This window comes from Gracilinanus agilis, chromosome 1 (assembly GCF_016433145.1).
Source record: "Gracilinanus agilis isolate LMUSP501 chromosome 1, AgileGrace, whole genome shotgun sequence".
Taxonomy (NCBI): Eukaryota; Metazoa; Chordata; class Mammalia; order Didelphimorphia; family Didelphidae; genus Gracilinanus; species Gracilinanus agilis.
In genome coordinates, this window is record NC_058130.1 from 268,739,981 (window position 1) to 268,759,085 (window position 19,105).

General features: G+C 38.1%; 1 protein-coding gene across 1 annotated transcript in view; it reads right to left on the reverse strand.

The window, feature by feature from the left end:
• SPINK4 (serine peptidase inhibitor Kazal type 4) overlaps positions 1 to 4,418 on the reverse strand; it is an 8,852-nt gene extending 4,434 nt beyond the window's left edge. The window contains exons 1-2 of the mRNA XM_044657568.1: positions 4,361 to 4,418; positions 1,412 to 1,452 (exon numbers count right to left, since the gene is read on the reverse strand). Coding sequence (XP_044513503.1) covers positions 1,412 to 1,452; positions 4,361 to 4,418 — 99 coding nt within the window. The remainder of the gene's footprint in view (positions 1 to 1,411; positions 1,453 to 4,360) is intronic.
• Positions 4,419 to 19,105: the final 14,687 nt, after the last annotated feature.

A 19,105-nucleotide genomic window follows, 5' to 3' on the forward strand; every position in this document is an offset into this window, starting at 1 on the left:
TTCTTTCTTTCTTTCTTTCTTTCTTTCTTTCTTTCTTTCTTTCTTTCTTTCTTTCTTTCTTTCTTTCTTTCTTTCTTTCTTTCTTTCTTTCTTTCTTTCTTTCTTTCTTTCTTTCTTTCTTTCTTTCTTTCTTTCCAAATAATATAAGTAATTTGGATAACCAAAGTTCATTGCTTTGGCATAAATTCTATAGTCTACATTATCTAAGATAAATTTCTAATTTTACTATACTTTGTTCATTGTAAATGCAGTTATTAAGAGAAAAAGGAATACAGGCTTCCCTCTCTGACTAAGAGATCCTCTTCATTTCTTTCACCTTCTCCTGATATATGTAACCCACACAAAAATGGGACAGAGCTAGATTACTGGTTGTGGTGCCTAATCATTGAAAGAAAGAAAGACAAGGAAAAAAAGGAAGGAAGAAAGGAAGGAAGAAGGAAAGGAAAGGAAGGGAAAGAAGGAAGACGGAAAGAAGAAAGGAAGGAAGGAAGAAGGAAAGAAAAAAGAAGCAAAGGAAAGGAAAGGAAGGAAGGGAGATGGAGGAATACTTTGTAAATAGTATTTATAATTTCAAAGCACTTTAATCATAACTCTTCCTCTCTGAATTTAGGAAAGAAGAGGAGCAGTACTCATTTGATTGCCTGTAGGTTGCAGCAAATTGTGGATCCAGACCAGCTCAGGCTTGGTTTTTGCCACATGATGGCAAGATAGAAGTGAGAGCTCCCTCAGTAACTCTTTGTTCAGTCATCAAGTCATGTCTGATTCATCAGGACCATGTATGGGGTTTTCTTGTCACTTCCTTTTCCAATGGATTGAGGTAAATAGAGATTAAGTAACTGGCTCAGGTCACCCAGCTAGTGAGTGTCTGAGGCCATATTTGAATTCAGATCATCCTGACTGTCTATCCAGTAAGCCACCTGGTTGCCTCCAGTAACTTTAGTATACTGCTTTATTTAATAGGGAAAAATTAAAAAAACAAAAACAAAAACAAAAAAACTTAGGTGGGATCTGACCTGAGTTTGACCTTGAGTGCCACCATTCAGGCATCATGGTTGAGAAACCAATTTCCTTTAAGTCCCAACAAAAATTCTATCTTTTACAGGAAGCCTTTCTCAACCCTTCTCAATTCAAGTACCTTCCCTCTGTTAATTATTTATCCTGTATATAGGTTACTTTGTCCATATTTGTTTGCATGTTGTCTCTCCGAATTAGATTATAAGCTCCTTGGGGGCAGGAACTGTCTTTTACTTCTTTTAATATCTCCAGTTCCCACCCAATCCTGAAAAAGCATAGCTTGTTCCCAGGGTACAGGACCAAATAGCTTAGCACAGTGCCCTGCACATAGTAGGCACATAATAAATGTTTATTGATTGATTTAACTAAAAAAGATGCATAGATGTACCCATCTTACCATTCTCTGAAAAACCACTTCTGTTGACTTCCCTGGCTCTCCTGCAATAAATGGTAAGTTAGGTTAAGACAAAAAAAGATAAACAGGATGATTCCTAAAGTTCTTATGGCTACCGGTACTCTGTGAACTGTAAACATATCCTGTGCAAACTACAAAAAATTCAGTATGCTTATAAAGAGCCATCTTTCCAATTGACACTAAAATTTGTCATGGATTTTGTACAAGGTAGGGACTTAATAAATATTAATTGGAAGAATTAAGGAATGAATTCTAGTATGTAAACAGGACTCTGCCTTACTCACAATGTAGGTCAGAGACTGGTTTAGAGGGAAGAAGCTAGATTCTGGGCTGGGATATCCCACTGCAAGAAGCTGAGTCTTGGTCTATGTGGTTCCAAGGATATCCCAGAGTCTTAGATTTGGACAGGTTGGGACCTTGAAAGAAGAGGTTGGTAAATTCCCATGATGTCAGGCTTTTGGAGTGTGTGTTCAGTCATTTTTCAGTCAGTTCAACTCACAGATGAGGGAAACTGAGGCAAACGGGGTTAAGTGATTTGACCAGGGTTACTTAAGTTAGTGTCTGAAGTTAAATCTAAACTCTGGATGTTGAGTCTTCCTGACTCCAGACCTGTCACTCCTTCCACAGTGCCACTTAGTGGCCCTTCTGAAGAGAGTATCCAGAAACTAAAGTCATTACAGATCCTGATAAAGTGTAGCTTGTCCCCAGGGAACATGGACAAATCTTAGAATTTCAGAGTTAGGTGGAATCTCAGGGGTCATCCAACCCAAAACTAGGCCAGATGCAAGAAATTTCTCCCTTTAGCAGCTTCTGGGTGAATATTCCAAATTACAAGGAATACACTAAATACATTCTTTGGGGAATGTGTATGCTTGTGTGTCTGTGTGTCTGTGTGTCTGTGTGTGTGTGTGTGTGACAAAGAGAGACAGAGAAAGAGGGAGGGAGGGAGAGGGAGAGAAGAGGGGAGAGAGAAGAGAGAGGGAGAGGGAGGGAGGGAGGGGAAAAGAGAGAGAGGGAGGGAGGAGAGAGGGAAAGAGGGAGGAGGGAAGAAGGGAGAGAGGGAGAAAGGGAGGAGGAAAGAGGGAGGGAAAGAGACATTTTGGTACCAGAGGCAGAATGTCACTCATTGCACTGCCTTCTAGTGTTGTAAGGACCAATTGGTACAAAGTAGGCACTATATAAATGATAGTTGTTATTATTATCATACAAGGTTTCAATTGAGATATTTTATACATATCTTTAAACATTATATATTTTATACATTGCTTGGCTCCTAGTAGGCACTATATAAAATGCTAGTTATTATTATTATTATTATTATTATTATTATTATTGTTATACAAGGTTTCCCAAAAGTCTTAAATCTTTTAGAATGTTTCATATAAGATCACAGCTACCTTTTGGAAGGATTAGTAAAAGAAATGAGAGAATCACTGTAGCTCTGCCATGACCAGTCCTATTCCTAGTAATATATGGAAGAACAATTAGAAAACTTCTTCCTCTTTCCCCACATTTTTCTTCTTCTTCCTTCTTCTTCTGTCTCAGTCAAGTACATACAGAAAGGTAATTATGAAGAATAGAACTATAGGGAGCAGCTGGGTGGCTCAGTGGATTGAGAGCCAGGCTTGGAGATTGGAGCTCCTGAGTTCAAATCTGGCCTCAGACACTTCCTAGCTGTGTGTCACTGGGCAAACCAATAACAGTATTGATTCTAATATAGAAGAGTTAAAAAAAAAAAAAGATGTGCCCACCAGTCTGGCATAGCAGTTAGAATGTCACTTTAATCCTTCCTATTCCCTGATTCAAGTAGGTGGAATCTTCTGATATTTGCATGAAAAGCCATATCTATCCCTGGACAAATAGAGCTTTGCCCAAGGGTGCTAACAGGCAGTGTCCTTTTTCCTTATGGCCCCTCAGACTTCACCTCTACATCCTACACCAACCACACCAACCATACCTTCCGTCTCTCACAAGGGCATGGGGTCAATGAGGTTAAAAACTGTCCATCCTTTCGTTGTGAAGAGTCAGGATTGAAACATCACCTCTTAGTGCATAAACTATGGCTTTGGTGGGTTTCTAGACTGTTCTTTCTTTTGTGTCACTCTGATGGTCATTCTTAGACATGAAAGAGAACCAGACTAACCATGCCTCATTTAGCTCCATCATCCAATGTGTTTTCTTTCCTCTCTGTTTTTGCCTATGCTCCCTCTGCCAAAACCCTCTATTCTCTACCTTTTGAAGCCATATCCCTCTTTTAAGGCACAATTCCATTGTTATTTTCTCTAGATATGATACCACCAGCCAGGAGAAATCAGTCTTTCCTCAGAACTCACATATCACCAAGTACCTATCTTAGGCATCTACTACATCTTTCTTCATTTATTTCTTTGGATAATAGTCTTATTTCTTTCTTCTAAGCTATAAGCTCCTTGGAGGTAGATGCTATTTCTTATTCATCCGAATTTCCCACACAACATTTGCATACTGTAGGCACTTGGTAGGTAGTTTGATGAGTGAATATTAAATGAATTATAATACTTTATAGAGATCTAAGTAAATTTCATTACAGAATAGACATTTGGCACCACAAAATCTTAAGAGAGGCCATTCGGAAGACTTTTTACTTGCCTAGGCAAGGCTAACCAGGTAAATAAGATTTTTTTTGAGGTACCCAGGAGATGGGTGTTACGAGGATATTTTAAGTCATCATTGGATTTTTTCCTGATTTCTACATCCCCAGGACACAGAATGGGATAATGTTTAAGTGGAGAAGGAAGGGAGCCAAAGTTGACTACATTGCCTGCTCCAAGTCCTATCTCTGCTCCTGTTCCTTGACCCCCAAATAGCAGAAGATTTTAGCCTGCCAGATCCCAGTTCTACAAATTCAAAAAACTCAATGCAAGATATAGTCCTAATTTGGTACCAACTTACCCCAGGCACTAGTGATAGCAGCCAGAGCCAAGATGACCATACACATTTTGACCTTCATGTTGAACTCAGCCTTGGAGTTGTGATGGGGATTGTAGATTGGGAATGGTAGTGGTGGAGAAAGTCATTCTGCTGTTATACCCTGACCCCTATTTATAATCCCAGCCAGCTCCTCTTATCTTATCATGGGCCAGCTGCGAAATGCAGTATCTGAGACACCATATTCTTTAAATAATCAATCCCTCCTCTTCCTGGTGAAGGGAGATTTTTGAGTCTCTTCCATCTAAATAAATGTCCTTTCCACCTAGCAATGTAAGATGCTCAGAATGATGCATCTTCCTTTCATGTTAACTTCCTTGATTCCTAGAGACCTTATAGATGACTTTTATTGGGCTCACATGCTTCCTAGAAGGAGAAGAGTTGGCTCAGGGATTTCCTCTTGAAGAAGCACAAAGATGAGTGCCTTCCTCCGAGTTGAGTAAGAGATGGAACTCTTGACATCTAGCCATCAGTGCCAGGCTAGAGGGCGGAGAAAATGAGGGGGTTTAATGCAGAACTCTGTTGGAAGGGGTAGCTAGGTGGCTCAGTGGATAGAGTTAGGCTTGGAAATGGAAGGTTCTGGGTTCACATGTGGCCTCAGACACTTCTAGCTGTGAGACATGGGCAAGTCATTTAACACCAAATGTCCAGCCCTTACTGCTCTCTTGCTTTGGAATCAATACTTAGTATCCATTCTAAGACAGAAGGTAAGGATTTTTCAAAAATAATAAAAAATAAAGAAGTGTGTTAGAGCCATTTTTTTTTTACCAGCAAGAGTCCCTTGTTTTTTTTTAGTGTGAACATTTATACCTCAGAAATCTGCAAACTCTACAGATCAAGACTTGAATTATTATTTTGTGGATCATCTATACATAAAGAGAATATAGGGAGAAAATATTAATCATGCAAATTAAACTGAAAAGCATGTCCTCTTTTCAGAGAGCTGGTTGTTAAACATTTACTAGAACATTAGTGTCTCCATCCCTGATAGCTGTCATTCTATCTCTCTCCTTTCCTTTGTGGCTTCTTATCCTAATTTTGTCACTAACTTGCTATGTGATCTTGGGCAAGGTATAATCAATAAATTAATAATTAATAATAATAGCAATGTCAGGGCAGCTAAGTGGCTCAGTGGATTGAAAGCCAAGACTAAAGACAAATTTGACTTCAGACACATTAGCTGGGTGACCTTGGATAAGTCAATGCCCATCGAGTAACCTTTACCACTTTACCACTCTTCTACCCTTTGAACAAAGAAAAACAAGCATAACTGATCGGTGCAATGGTCATATTTGACAGTGCATGCAACATTCTGCACCATAATCTTCCATTTCTCTGCTGAGAAGTATGTTTGATACCCTGTCCTTTGAATCCAAGGTTTGTCATTACATTTCATCTGATCTAGGCTGTTTTTTTAAAAAATAGCTGTTGTTTTCAGCAAATTATAAGCTATGAAAGTCATGGAATATTATATGGAATTAGAAATGGTGAAGATGAAGAATTCAGAGAAACATGGGGATATTTACATGAACTGATGCAAAGAAAATAGATGTAGGAGAATAATATATACAATGCCCTACCTTTATTACAGGATTGCTTTGAATATTAAATGAAATAAAAGTACAAAAGATCTTTGGAAATTATAAAATTCTAGAAGGGATAATAGTTTTTATTATAAAACAACCTATACTGCCCTGGAAGAATGAAACCCTGTTCACATCTCTCAGGACACTAACCATAGGGAGTCTTATATGGTAGTTATTTGTAAAAGTTTTAGAGATGACTTGAAGGCAGATGCTTCTTCCACAGGACTTCGTATATAGAAGGTGATTAGTAAATATGAATAATAGCCAGTATTTTTATAGCACTTCGTATATGCAAAACACTGTGCTAAGTACTTCAGAAATAGCTTATTTGATTCTGACAACCCTGTAAGCTATTATGATCTCATTTGACCCTCACAATAATCCTCAGAGATAGGTGCTATTATTATTTCCATTTTACAATTGAGGAAACCAAGGTAAACAGAGGTTAAGTGACTTGCCCAAGGACACATAATCTAGTAACTAAGCCAGATTTGAACTCAGGTTTTCCTGATTCCAAGCCCATCACTCTATCCACTGTGCCACATAGCTGCTTCAATATTAAATGGATATCTCCAAGTGTATTTTTTCAGCAATGGTAGTGACAATGGACATTAGTCCTAGAATATTATCCATAAAGGGGAAAAAAAACCAAACTCCCCGCACCCATCTTCAATATTTAAAGATTAACTGTGTTGTTATTTATTTATTTATTTCCTTCTTTAATTTTATTTTTAGCATGCAAAATACACTTCCATATTGCAAAAGCATACTCTTATAGAACCAAAACTCCCCCCAAAACCATAAATACACTGATGTGAAAGATAGCATGCTTTGATCCTCATCTATCCAACTCCAACAGTTCTTTCTATGCAAGTGGATAGCATGCCCCACTCTAAGTCCTTAAGAATTGTCCAGGATCATTACATCGTTGAGAGTAGCCAAGTTTTATAGATAATCGTTGTACAATGTTACTGTTACTGTGTACAGTGTTCTCCTGGTTCTCCTTATCTCACTCTGCATCAGACCATGAAAGTCTTTCCAGCTCTTTCTGAAATCATCCTGTTCATCATCCCTTATAGCCCAAGAGTATTTCATCACCATCATAATCTCCAATGTGTTCAACCATTCCCCAATGGATGGACATCCCTTCAGTTTCCAATTCTTTGCCGTCACAAAAAACAACAGCAATAAATAATTTTGTATACGCATGTTTTTTCCCCTTTTTTACTTGCTGTCTTTTTATGAAGATCCCAGCCCTGTGGGGTGGGCCAATCCCTGCCTCAGCTGGAAGAGTTAACTGCTAATCCTTATCATTTAAAGGCTTATCTTTTTAAAGTCAATATTTAATAATATCATTTCCTGTAATTAAAAAAACAAGATGATAATGGAGAAAGGGAGGTGACCACAGTGACTGTTGGCCCAATGACTCCTGAGGTTTTCTGGGGCTGATGACACCCCATGAACATGAACATGAACATGAACCCTGAAACCGGTACTCCCCAACATCTGTTATTAAAGGTCAGCAGCCCCTGCCCTGGAGGCCACTCTCAGCAGCCCTCTACCCTTCCAGGAACCTCTCTCTCACTTTGATGGATGGGGAGACTTTGGAGGGAATGGAGACAATTTATAAAAGCAGAAGGAGGGGACAGCTAGATAGCACAATGAATAAAGAGCCAGGCCTGGAGATGGGAGATCCAGAATTCAAATCTGATCTCAAATATTTCCTAGCTGTGTGACTCAGGGCAAGTCACTTAACCCCAATTGCCTACCCCTTAACGTTCTTCTGTTTTGGAACCAATACTTACTACCAATTCTAAGACAGAAGGTAAGGGCTAGGAAAAAAAGACCATAAGGAGCCCAGGCTCTGTGCTATAGTTTGAGGAATGAATTCCTATATTGTAACTGAATGTGTCAATAGTCAATCAAAAAACATTTATAAAGCACCTACCATGTGTCAGGTACTATGTTAATTTCTAGGGATTCAATAAGAGGCAAAAGACAGTCCTTGCCCTCAAGGAACTCCATCTAATGAGGGAAATGACATACAAACAAATATATATGAGGCAAGCAATTAGGCAGGAGAAACAGGAAATCTAAATCTAAAATCTAAAAGGGGGAAGGCACTGGAATTAAGACAGGATGGGGAAGGCTTCCTGTAGAAGGTGGGATTTTCATTGTGACTTAAAGGAAACAGGCAATAGGTATGTTTCAAAGGAATGCTGAATGACTTTCAACTCCATAAAGTTCCACTTCGATGAAGTCAACAGAATTACTCAGGTCTCTTTTTTCATGTTTACATATTAAGGAACTGATAAGGCAGGTCATCATTGGTGTACGAGGGTCTGGAGGGATCTTGCCACATCACATCTTTCTTAAATAAACCTGGGCTGAAATGAACTTGACAAGTTCAAGGTAAAATATATAGCAGATGGGGCCAAAGTGCAATTAATTATAAAGACTGTGAGTCACCTTGAAGTGATAAAGGGAACAATTCAGGGTGTGTTTGATGGAAGATGAACATCCGGTTATTAGGATGCCTTTGGAATTATCAGCTATCTTTGCAAATATGTTCACTTCCTGGGCCTTTTCTAGGTAGAAATGTCTTAATTTTTCTTTCCATTAGTCTGCTTCTGAAAACAAATTCCTGACAATCTCAATTGTCCACCTACTCTAAGGTTCAATTCCAAGCACTGTCTAAAACTGGGTTAGGAAGGTAGGGTTGCAAGTTAACATTTTATCTAGAAACAGACACCAAGATGGGGAGACACAGGCAATATGAAAAGAAAGTCTTTTGGTTTTGCCACTCTTTAGAGTGTGTTTAATTTTGGCTGTTTCTGACTTGACTCCATAGAACAGGGGTCTCCAAACTTCTTTGATTATATACTCCAGTGGGAAAAAATTTATTTAAAAAATATTTTTCCATGGTTACATGATTTGTGTTCTCTCTCTCCCCTTTTCCCCCCTCCCTCCCAGAACTGACAAACAATTCCACTGGGTTATATATGTATTATCACTCACAACCCATTTCCACTTTATTCATTTTTGTAAGAGAATAATTTTATAAAACCAAAACCCCAAATCATATACCCATATAACCAATTGATAAATCATATGTTTTTCTTCTGTGTTTCTACTTCCATGGTTCTTTTTCTTCATGTGGATATCATTCTTTCTCATAAGTCCCTCAGTGATAAATTTTTGAGCATACATCCTCCATATATCTATATTTACTTATTTATAGATTCTATTGACTAGAGTGGGAGAGTTAGAATACCCATTACTTCCCAATGCTACTTTAGACTCTCCCTCTACCTCCAACATTTAGCAACCTTTCCTCCTTTAGGGTTCATATTATTTAAAATTATCACCAAATCCAGATCTTTGTGGCCATTATTAACTCCATTATTTATTATTGACTCCTCAAAACATTCCCTCTCTTTCCTCAATGAATTCAGTGCCTGGATAGCAGTTTTCACTCCAGCTGAAATTCTACCCTCAAATGAAAAGACTTCAACATTTATACTGATGTTCCCTCAAATACTTCAGTTTCCTAGATATGTGGGAATATGTGGGCCAATAAGAGAAACAGAGTCTCAAATAGATAAAAATCTGAGATTCCTCTTTTGGCCCCTTTTGTGATCCACACCTTTTCTTGTTGAGAAGTATTGTGGCCTTATTGGAAAGCTTTAAGCTCTTAGCAAACCAATAGTCAAGAGGTTAATATTCTTCCCCTTTGGTCAGAAATGCCCTTGTTAAACTAAGATTTCGGCCTTGGCTTGCCAAGCAGCTGCATTTCTGACCAAAGGGGAAGAATGTTAACCTCTTGACTACTGGTTTTTATCTATTTGAGACTCTATTTCTCTTATTGTCCTCCCACAGATTCTCAGTATTTTCACTTTCTATGACTTCCATTTAAGCTACTCAGTGATGATCATATCCTTGATCTTGCTGTCAAGGTCAAGTAGAATATACTAACCCATATTCTGATTTAGTATTCATGAACTCTGAGACTCATTTATCTGACTACATTCTTTAATCATTCTGTCTTTCCTTATTGTTTAGCATGATGGTTTTATGGGGTATGGCTGATGTGCAATAGAGTAGCTTCTTGGAGCCATAGATGAGAAGTATGTGAGCAGCCTCAAAAAGGGCTTGGTAAATCCTACAACCAGAGTCTTTAGTCCTCCCTGAACACGTCAGACATCCCAAGGAATTCAAACCCATGTCTTCTCCAAGCATGTGAAGACTTCCCCTGGTAGAATGGGCAGATGAAAACAATTTGTTCCAACAGTCATGAAGGTGATTAAAGCAGGAACACTGGAGCTCTTAGAGCTTGATCAGACATGGAAGATGCCAAGGTCATCCATCACATCCCAGTCATCAACAATTGTCCTGATTTTTGTCTTGCCACTGGAATTTGGTGACACTGGAAGAGAGGATGAGTCTGACAGCTTTGTGCAACTCTGTCTCACTTAAATTCATCTTACATGTAAGTCAAGAGACTACCCTCCTGATGTCATTGGTTCTCTTCAAAAAAGAAGGATGAGCAAGTTGTGGTATATGATTATAATTGAATACTCTTGTGCCATAAGAAATGGCAAACAAGATGACCACGAAAAACTCTGAACAGACTTATATGAAGTGATGCAAAGTGAAGTGAGCAGAACTAGAAGAACATTGTATACAGCAACAACAAAAATGGGTGATGATCAACTGTGAATGACTTAACTATTATCAACAAGGCAAGGATCTTGAACAATTCCAAGGTACTCCTGACAAAAACAGGCTCTCCACTGCCATAGAAGGAACAGACACAGTTGGAATGTAAACTGAAATATACCATTGAATGCAGATTGAAGCACCATTATTTACTTTATTTCCTTCATGAATTTTTCTCTAGTGTTATGGGGATAATTTGAGGAAAGGTGTGTGGGATAAGGGAATTTGAAAGGAGATTGTCAGAGACTTGCTAAGTGGGTAATCTAGGTTACAGGTAGGCTGGGATTAAGGAGATTCAGGATATAATATGGCTGAAGTCAGGAGTATAACACAGAAGGGAAACAGAGATCTTCAGGGAGAGGAGAAATTAAACTAAACAGACAAACAGCAGGCTTTTCAGACTGGGACTTAGACTCAAACACTGGCAGAGGGAAATAGACTATACTGAAATTAACAGGCTTAGTTAATTTCACAGGAAGGGACTTGTTTTGAAGTTACACCTTCCTCCAAGATGGATACCCGGCTTCCCTTCAAGCCCAGAGTATGTTAGTTCTTTCCCTCTTCTTCCCTCTCTTAAATAACTAACTGACCAATTATACTAATAAGTCTGTTGAAACAACAAAAGGGTTTATTATCTTTAAAGGATGATTGTCAGGAAACTGGATCAAAGGAAGCCCTAACAGTTGTCTCAGGAACCTCAGGTGGGGGAAGGGAGGCAAAGATGAAGTTTGAGTAAGGACCAGCCTTTAACTCAGCTTACAAATGCTATTGTTATCTAAAGGGAATAAATGATGATTGACTAGTTTCTCTATATCTAATATTGTCAAATAACAATTAACCCTTCACAGATTTTGAACTCCCCTCTAATTACTCTTCTTATTAACTCCACAGACATATAAGGTAAGGGAGGGAAGGTAGGAAATAATATTGGGAAGGAAGATATAAAGGGTTTATCCAAACTAATAATTTCTAAAGTAAATATATCAAAGCTAGGCTAAATTTCAATACTATAGCTAGGTAAGGAAGCAGCTCGGCTGATCAGACAACCTCCCTCCACGGGAGACCCTAATCAACTGTCTTTTCCTCAAGATTCCAAATTCCTAACAGCTTTTGGAACTCAGCCAAAGCTAGAAAAAACCATATGACCCCTTCTCTATACTACACTAGTGTAAGCAAAATGTGTCTTCTTTTACATCATGATGAACAAGGAAAATATGTATTACATGATAATATATATACAACCTATATTACATTACCTGCCTTCTTAGAGAGAAGGAAGGGGTAGGAAGGAGGAGAGTAAGAAAAGAATGAGACAGATTTTTGGACATAACTAATATGAGAATTTGTTTCTGTTGGATATTTATTATGCTTTTTTACATATAACACATCATATGTTTTATATTATTGTTACATTACATATTATGTTATAGATAAAAAATAAAAATAAATGGTAACAGAAAAAAGGATAAACAACAATATGATACTTAGCCATGCTTTTTGTCTTCATCCTTCTATCATACAGTACTTTCTCAGGCTATCACTCACACTGGCTATACTCTCCTTTGATATGTATGTAGAGTCCTTCTTGGTGAACCAATTAAATTCTACACTATCCTTTACTCTTGAATCCTTTGTTGCCTAGACTTATCAAAGGCTATGTCTTTCATATTGAGACTTTCCCCACTGAGGTTTCAATATATCATGGGTCAGCATAAGAAATTAAATGGAAATTTTTGGAGAGAATGACACAGGAAAAGTTTAGAAACTCAGAAATGTATAAAATATATGTAAAGTTAAAAAATTAACATATCTTTTAATGCTGTAAATACATACCATTTCTTTTTTAAAGTTAAAATAAGTAAAAGGTTAAAAGTTTGCAAAAAGAACACAAAAATAAAAACATTTTACACATTTTTCTAGAGGGGGCATGTGGAAGGAATACTTTGTTTTTAGTAGTCTCTAGGCCCTGAGGGGCAGCTAGGTGGCGCAGTTGATATAGTACCAAGACTCATCTTCCTGAGTTCAAATATAACCTCAGACACTAGCTGTGTGCCCCTGTTAAGTCAGTCACTTAACCCTGATGACCACAGTTTCCTCATCTGTAAAAATGAGCTTGTGAAAAAAATGGCAAACTACTTCAGTATCTTTGCCAAGAAAACCCCGGAGTCAAACAGGAATGAACTGAAAATATTTAACAACAAAAGCACCCATGAAGTTTTAAGTCAGCCCAAGATGGAGCCAGAGAAAGATAAAGCCAGAAAGAGTATTTATAATCACTAGAGTAATTCCTTATTACCTCCAAAATCAACTATAAAGTGCTGTGATTGGTATTTAAAGCTTTTACTACTTGGACTTTTCCTACTTTTCTAGTCTTTTCTTCCCTCTTCATTTTCTTTTATTGGTCCATTTTTTGTTTCTTGCCTCTGACACCCTATTTTTTGTCTCCTTGCCTTTGTAGGTTGTAGGCTTTTTAGGCTGCTCCTATACCTTCCAGACTCCCTCTGATAACCACTTCCTCTTAGAATCATTGATTTCTTTCAAGGCTCAGCTCAAATGCCACCTACTCAAGGTCTTTCCTGGTCTCCCTAGCTATTAGAGACTTCCCTTTAGAAAGGTTATATTATCCAACTATTCTGTATACATCCATACATGCCAATTTATTTGCATGTTGTCAGCCTCACTCTCCAAAAAGCAAACAGCATTAGGATATACATTCATTAACTAAAAGCATGTCCCTTAATTGGAGAATGACTGAACAAATTGTGCTATATGATGGTGATGGAATACTATTGTGCTGTAAGGAATGATGAACAGGATGATCTCAGAAAGAGCTGGAAAGACCTATGTGAACAGATGAAGAGTGAAATAAGCAGAAACAAGAGACTATTATTCAGAGGAACAGGAGTATTGTGGGACAATCAAATGTGATAGACTTAGTTACTCTCAGCAATATAATGATCTAAGACAATTCTGAGGACTTATGACAAAGAATGCTATCCACCTCCAGAGAAAGAACTGTTAGAGTAGAAATACAGAAGGAAGCATAATGATTTATCACTTGACTATTATTTGGGTATATTATTTGGGGTTTGGTTTTATAAGATTATTCACTTTAAAAATGAATAACATGGAAATATGTTTTGCTTGATAACACATGTATGACCCAGATTGAATTGCTTATCAGCTCCATGAGAGGGGAGGGAAGGAGGGAAGGAGACAATTTGGATCATGTAACTTTGGAAAACTTATGTGGAAATTTATTAAAATAAAAAAATCAATTAAAAAATAAATCTCCCCAAAAGAATATACATTCATTGAGGGCAGAAACTATTTTTGACTTCCTTTGTACCATCAACAATTAGTTCATTGTCTGATACATAATAAGTCCATACTTATTCTCTGACACACTGTGTGGGTATTTTATCGAGATAGTATGTACTTTATAAAACATGCAAAAAAAAAGAAGTAAAAAGGATACAATGATGATGCCATAAACTATATAATTAAAATGTTGTTTATTAATGATACAAACCCTCTTTGCTTTTACTAAAATGTTATTATGTAATATAATTCAATATCCTTCATTATTTAAAAAAAACCAGACAGGTAGGGGATGTAGTAAATAGAATGTTGGGCCTGGAGCAAGAAGAGCTGATTTTTGACTTCAGATACTTACTAGCTGTGTGATCCTGAGAAAGTCACTTAACTTTGTTTGCCTCAGTTTATTCATCTTTAAAAAGGGGATAGTAATAGAACTTACCTTCTAGGGTTGTTGTAAGGATCAAATAAGATAACTGTAAAGTATTAGCACCATGCCCATGTTACATAAATGCTGATTTAGATAAATAAAGTACTATATAAATAAATATCAACTATTATTATTATTAAGGCTGGAAAAGTAGACTGGAGCCAGATTGTGATGGACTCTCAAATAATTGGATTTCTCTGTATTATCAGACCTATAAAGCTATGAACTAAAACAGCTCTGATTCATGATCGTGTCTGACTCTTCATGACCCCATTCAGGGAACAGTTTGCCATTTCCTTCTCCTGATCATTTTTTCAGGTGAGGAAATTCAGGCAAACAGGGTTAAGTGACTTGCTCAGGGTCATAAAATTAGGAAGTGTCTCAGGCCAGATTTGAACACAGAAAGATGAGTCTTCCTGATTCCAGGGCTAGAGATCTATCCACAGCACCACCTAGCTGTCCCTACCAGCCCTTAGCTGTCCCTCTCCTTTGTAATCTAGGTTCTAATTTTGTCTAGGGGAAGAAATGTGATATTTTTCCAAGTATTAAAATGTAGAGAATCTCCTGCCTATAACTGTCACTAGCCTAGATCCCCCACATCATGGCAGATTCCATTCTTCAGATCAATTCCCAAATGTATTCATGCTAAATGATGACATAGTTAGTTGCATAGAATAAAGTGAAAAGAAATCTGGACCAAATATTCCCATATGAAGACAATTACCTCCAATCATCACCTAATCTTTCTCCTAGCTCTCTCTTCAAGTATGTTGAAAGTCTTGACAGCACACATCTAAAATGTGTACAGGATGTGAGAATTTATTTTTCTTATAGTGTATTAATTCTCCTATTAGGTAGGGCTCTCAAGTAGAAAGGCCTTAAATCAGTTCTGGCGTATTAGGGAGAATTCCTATGTATTTCTGTCTATAGTCTGGGTTGGCGTTTTTTGTATTTTCTCTGTCCCTAGGAATCCCAAAGAATGTCTGCTTTTAAACAGAATTTGATTAATAAATGAAGGGGAGAAAGATTCTCTTCCTCTGTAAGTTACTTGTCCGCCTGTGAGAATGGGGAGAGGTGGTTGGTTTGATAGACCATCTTTTAATTAGCTATCTACTGATTTAAAATGTCTCAAGATGTTCAAGGTAGGAGCTGAATAATGAGCTTCTAGAACTATTTATTAAACAGCCTGAGCCAACTCCCTAGTCCCTAGTCATTAGAGAGGGTCATGGAGACCTCTAAGTCTCAATTATGAAGCTAGCCTAATTGGTAAATGGATTATATTCAACAAACTAATGTTTACGACCCAGATTGAGTCTCTTGAAATAATTTAAATCATAACAAGAAGAGAGATGGAGAGGAGTTTTCTCTATCTTGGAATCATGTTCTTAAAAAATGACCATAACATCTTCTAAGTCATCAGCCGAATGGAATTCAAAACAAGGAGCAATCTCAGAAACAATACCCAATCACCTTATTTGCTCTAAGCTACACTGGTTTCCCCCCAGTTGCTTTATTCCTTATAGTACCTGGAGGCACATGAGAATCTTAGAACTTGTTGGAACTTTGTTGTTTCTGGATATTGTTGATTTTAGGATCTGCACATTTCTATATCACAAAAATGTCTTCCCCTTTTTCTCTTCTTCTGGAAGTTGGAATTGCAAGGATAGGAAAAGGAAGAAAGTGAAGTTTTTAAAAAGGCACTGCAATGTACAGATTGCTTCTCCCTTTATCTTGTATCATGCCCAGAGGACATTCAGGGCAACTTAAATTTTTTTATCTTAACTGTCATTTCTGGTGGTGTTTCACAAAAATTGTCTTCCATCTCTTTCCCTGCTGTGGAAGATTTCTGGACCATGGGTACTCCACAGAGATGAAAAAAGTAATGCAGATAAACTGGGTTTTTCATAATGTATGTTTTTGTTGTTCAGTCATGTCCATTTTTCCTTGTGACCCCTTTTGGGATTTTCTTGGCAAAGACTCTTGAACAGTTTGCTATTTCCTTTTCCAGCTCATTTTCCAGCTGCAGAAATTCAGGCCAATTGTGTTAAGTGACTTGCCCAGGGTCAAATAGCTAGTACATGTGTGAAGCCAAATTTGAACTCAGATCTTCCTGACTTTTGACCAGTGCTCTATCCATTGCACCACCTACCTGCCTAGGGCAAATGGCACCTCTGAAACTATATGGACCACGTTTACATCTTAGAGACTTCTTGGTTTATTTCTTTGGCTTGTGCCCCTATCTTTGTTTTTTTTTTTCCCCCCTGGAAACATCAGAATTTGCCTTGATTCTATTTTTCATCTTCATGACTTCAGTTCTCTCTCTCTCTTTCTGACTTCAGTTCTCTTAAAAACACCAAACTAATAGCAACTCTCAGCAATACAATGATCCAGGAGAATTCTGTGGGACTTGGGACAAAGAATGCTATCTACCTCCAGAGAAAGAACTGTTGGAGTCAGTATGCAGATTAAAGCAGACAACTTTTCATTTGTTTATTTGGGTTTATGTTTTGGGGTTTTGGTTTTGTGAGATTATTTACTTACAAAAATGAATATGGAAAAAATCAAATTAATTTAATTAATTAAAAAGCCCCACCAAGCTATATGAAACATAGAATTTATTACACAGCAAAGAATACATAAAGGAAACCAACTTAAGGCCACAGACAAGAACTTTCCATTTTAGTGAGCCCCAGCTCTCTACAAGAACTTGTATATCCATCCCCTCCTTCGATTTAGAGTTCTTCTCTGAAGTTAAAATCCTTTCCTGCAGGGAAAAATAAAAAGAATTGCTGGAGAGTCAGACAATCCATTTCTCTGGTGTGCTTCACCTTCTCCACGTATCTATATAGTAACTCCAGACTTACACCATGGTCCTGAAGTTGAATTTTTCTCAACCCATGTGGCAAAAGAACACGGGGGTGTCTGATAATTGAGCTCTTCCCCCTAAGAACTTCACTGAAGGTAGTATCAGAGTTAGTCAGTCAACAAGCATTTATTAAAAGCCTACTATGGACACAGGTTCCGGGTTAAGATGGCGGCAGAGTAAAAAGCAGCTCTTAACCTCTCCTGACCGAAACACACAAAACTCCTCAAGGGGACATAAAAACAAGTCCAGACGAACGGAGGAACCCCACAACAGGGTGCAGCGTGGAAGGTACGTGGAATCAGGACATTTCCATGCTATAAAGGGGTGAAACAGCTCTCACTAAATCGCAGGCTGAGCAACCACCCCACCCCCACCCCCACCACACACACCACCTATAGCGCCAAAGCCAGTTAAAAAGAAATAGAGCAAGTTTGGGGCACCCATCGAGCCATTGGCAGCTACAGGGCCTGTTCCTGAGAGCAGCAAGATTTGGGGCCCCAATAAGCCAAAGAACGCACCCGAAATTTGAGCACGGGAGAGCGCAGGCACGGTGGAGGCGTGGGTGGAGGCAGACCCTGAGTGGGGAACCAGTGCAGACGGGTATAGGACTGTGGAAGCAGTGCCCTGAGACTTGTAAAGGAACCTCCAGCAGAGGATCAAGCAAGGGGGTCCATCAGGGGGCTTGACCTTGGAAAAAACCAGAACTCAGACCTCAGAAGCCAAAAGACTGCAGCGAGGATAAAGCTGAGAAGCTACTGGGCTAATGATGGCTACCCAGACTCAGGAAGTTCAGAAGAGAAAGCTAAACAACAAGAAAAAGAAGTCTTTAACACTCGACAACTTTTACACAGAGAAAATTCAGACAACTGAGCAAACAGAGGAGGAGAACAAACAAGCATCCGGACCCTCCTCAAATAAGGAAAACTCCTCACAAGCTATGGAAGAGTTCAAAACTGAGATTCTGAGGAAGATGGAAGAGATCTGGCAAGAAAATAACAGTTTAAAAGAAAATAACAGTTTAAAATAACTGGAAAGTGAGGCTCAGAAATCAAATGAACTGATAAGCAAATTGAACACCAGAAATGACCATATTGAAAAGGAAAACCAAAAGATTATAGCCGAAAACCAGTCCCTAAAGGCTAGAATCGAGCAATTAGAAGCTAATGATCTTTCAAGACAACAAGAACAAATAAAACAAAGTCAAAAGACTGAAAAAATAGAAGGAAATATGAAATATCTCAATGAGAGAGTGACAGACCAAGAAAACTGGTCTAGAAGAGACAATTTGAGAATAATTGGTCTTCCAGAAAAACCAGAAATTAATAGAAACCTGGACTCCGTACTAAAAGAAATTATTCAGCAAAATTGCCCTGAAGTCCTACAACAAGAGGACAATATAGACATCGAAAGGATTCATAGAACACCCACTACATTTGATCCAGAGAAGAAAACAGTTAGAAATATTATTGCCAAATTCAAAAGCTTTCAAGCAAAAGAAAAAATCTTACAAGAAGCCAGAAAGAGACAATTCAAATATCAAGGAACGCCAATCAGGATCACACGGGATCTGGCAGCCTCCACGCTAAAAGACCGTAAGGCTTGGAATACAATATTCAGAAAGGCAAGAGAGCTGGGCCTGCAACCACGGATCAACTACCCATCAAAATTGACTATATATTTCAAGGGGAAAGTATGGGCATTCAACAAAATTGAAGAATTCCTAGTATTTGCACAGAAAAGACCAGGGCTAAATGGTTTGATATCCAACCACAAAAATTGAGAGAAACATG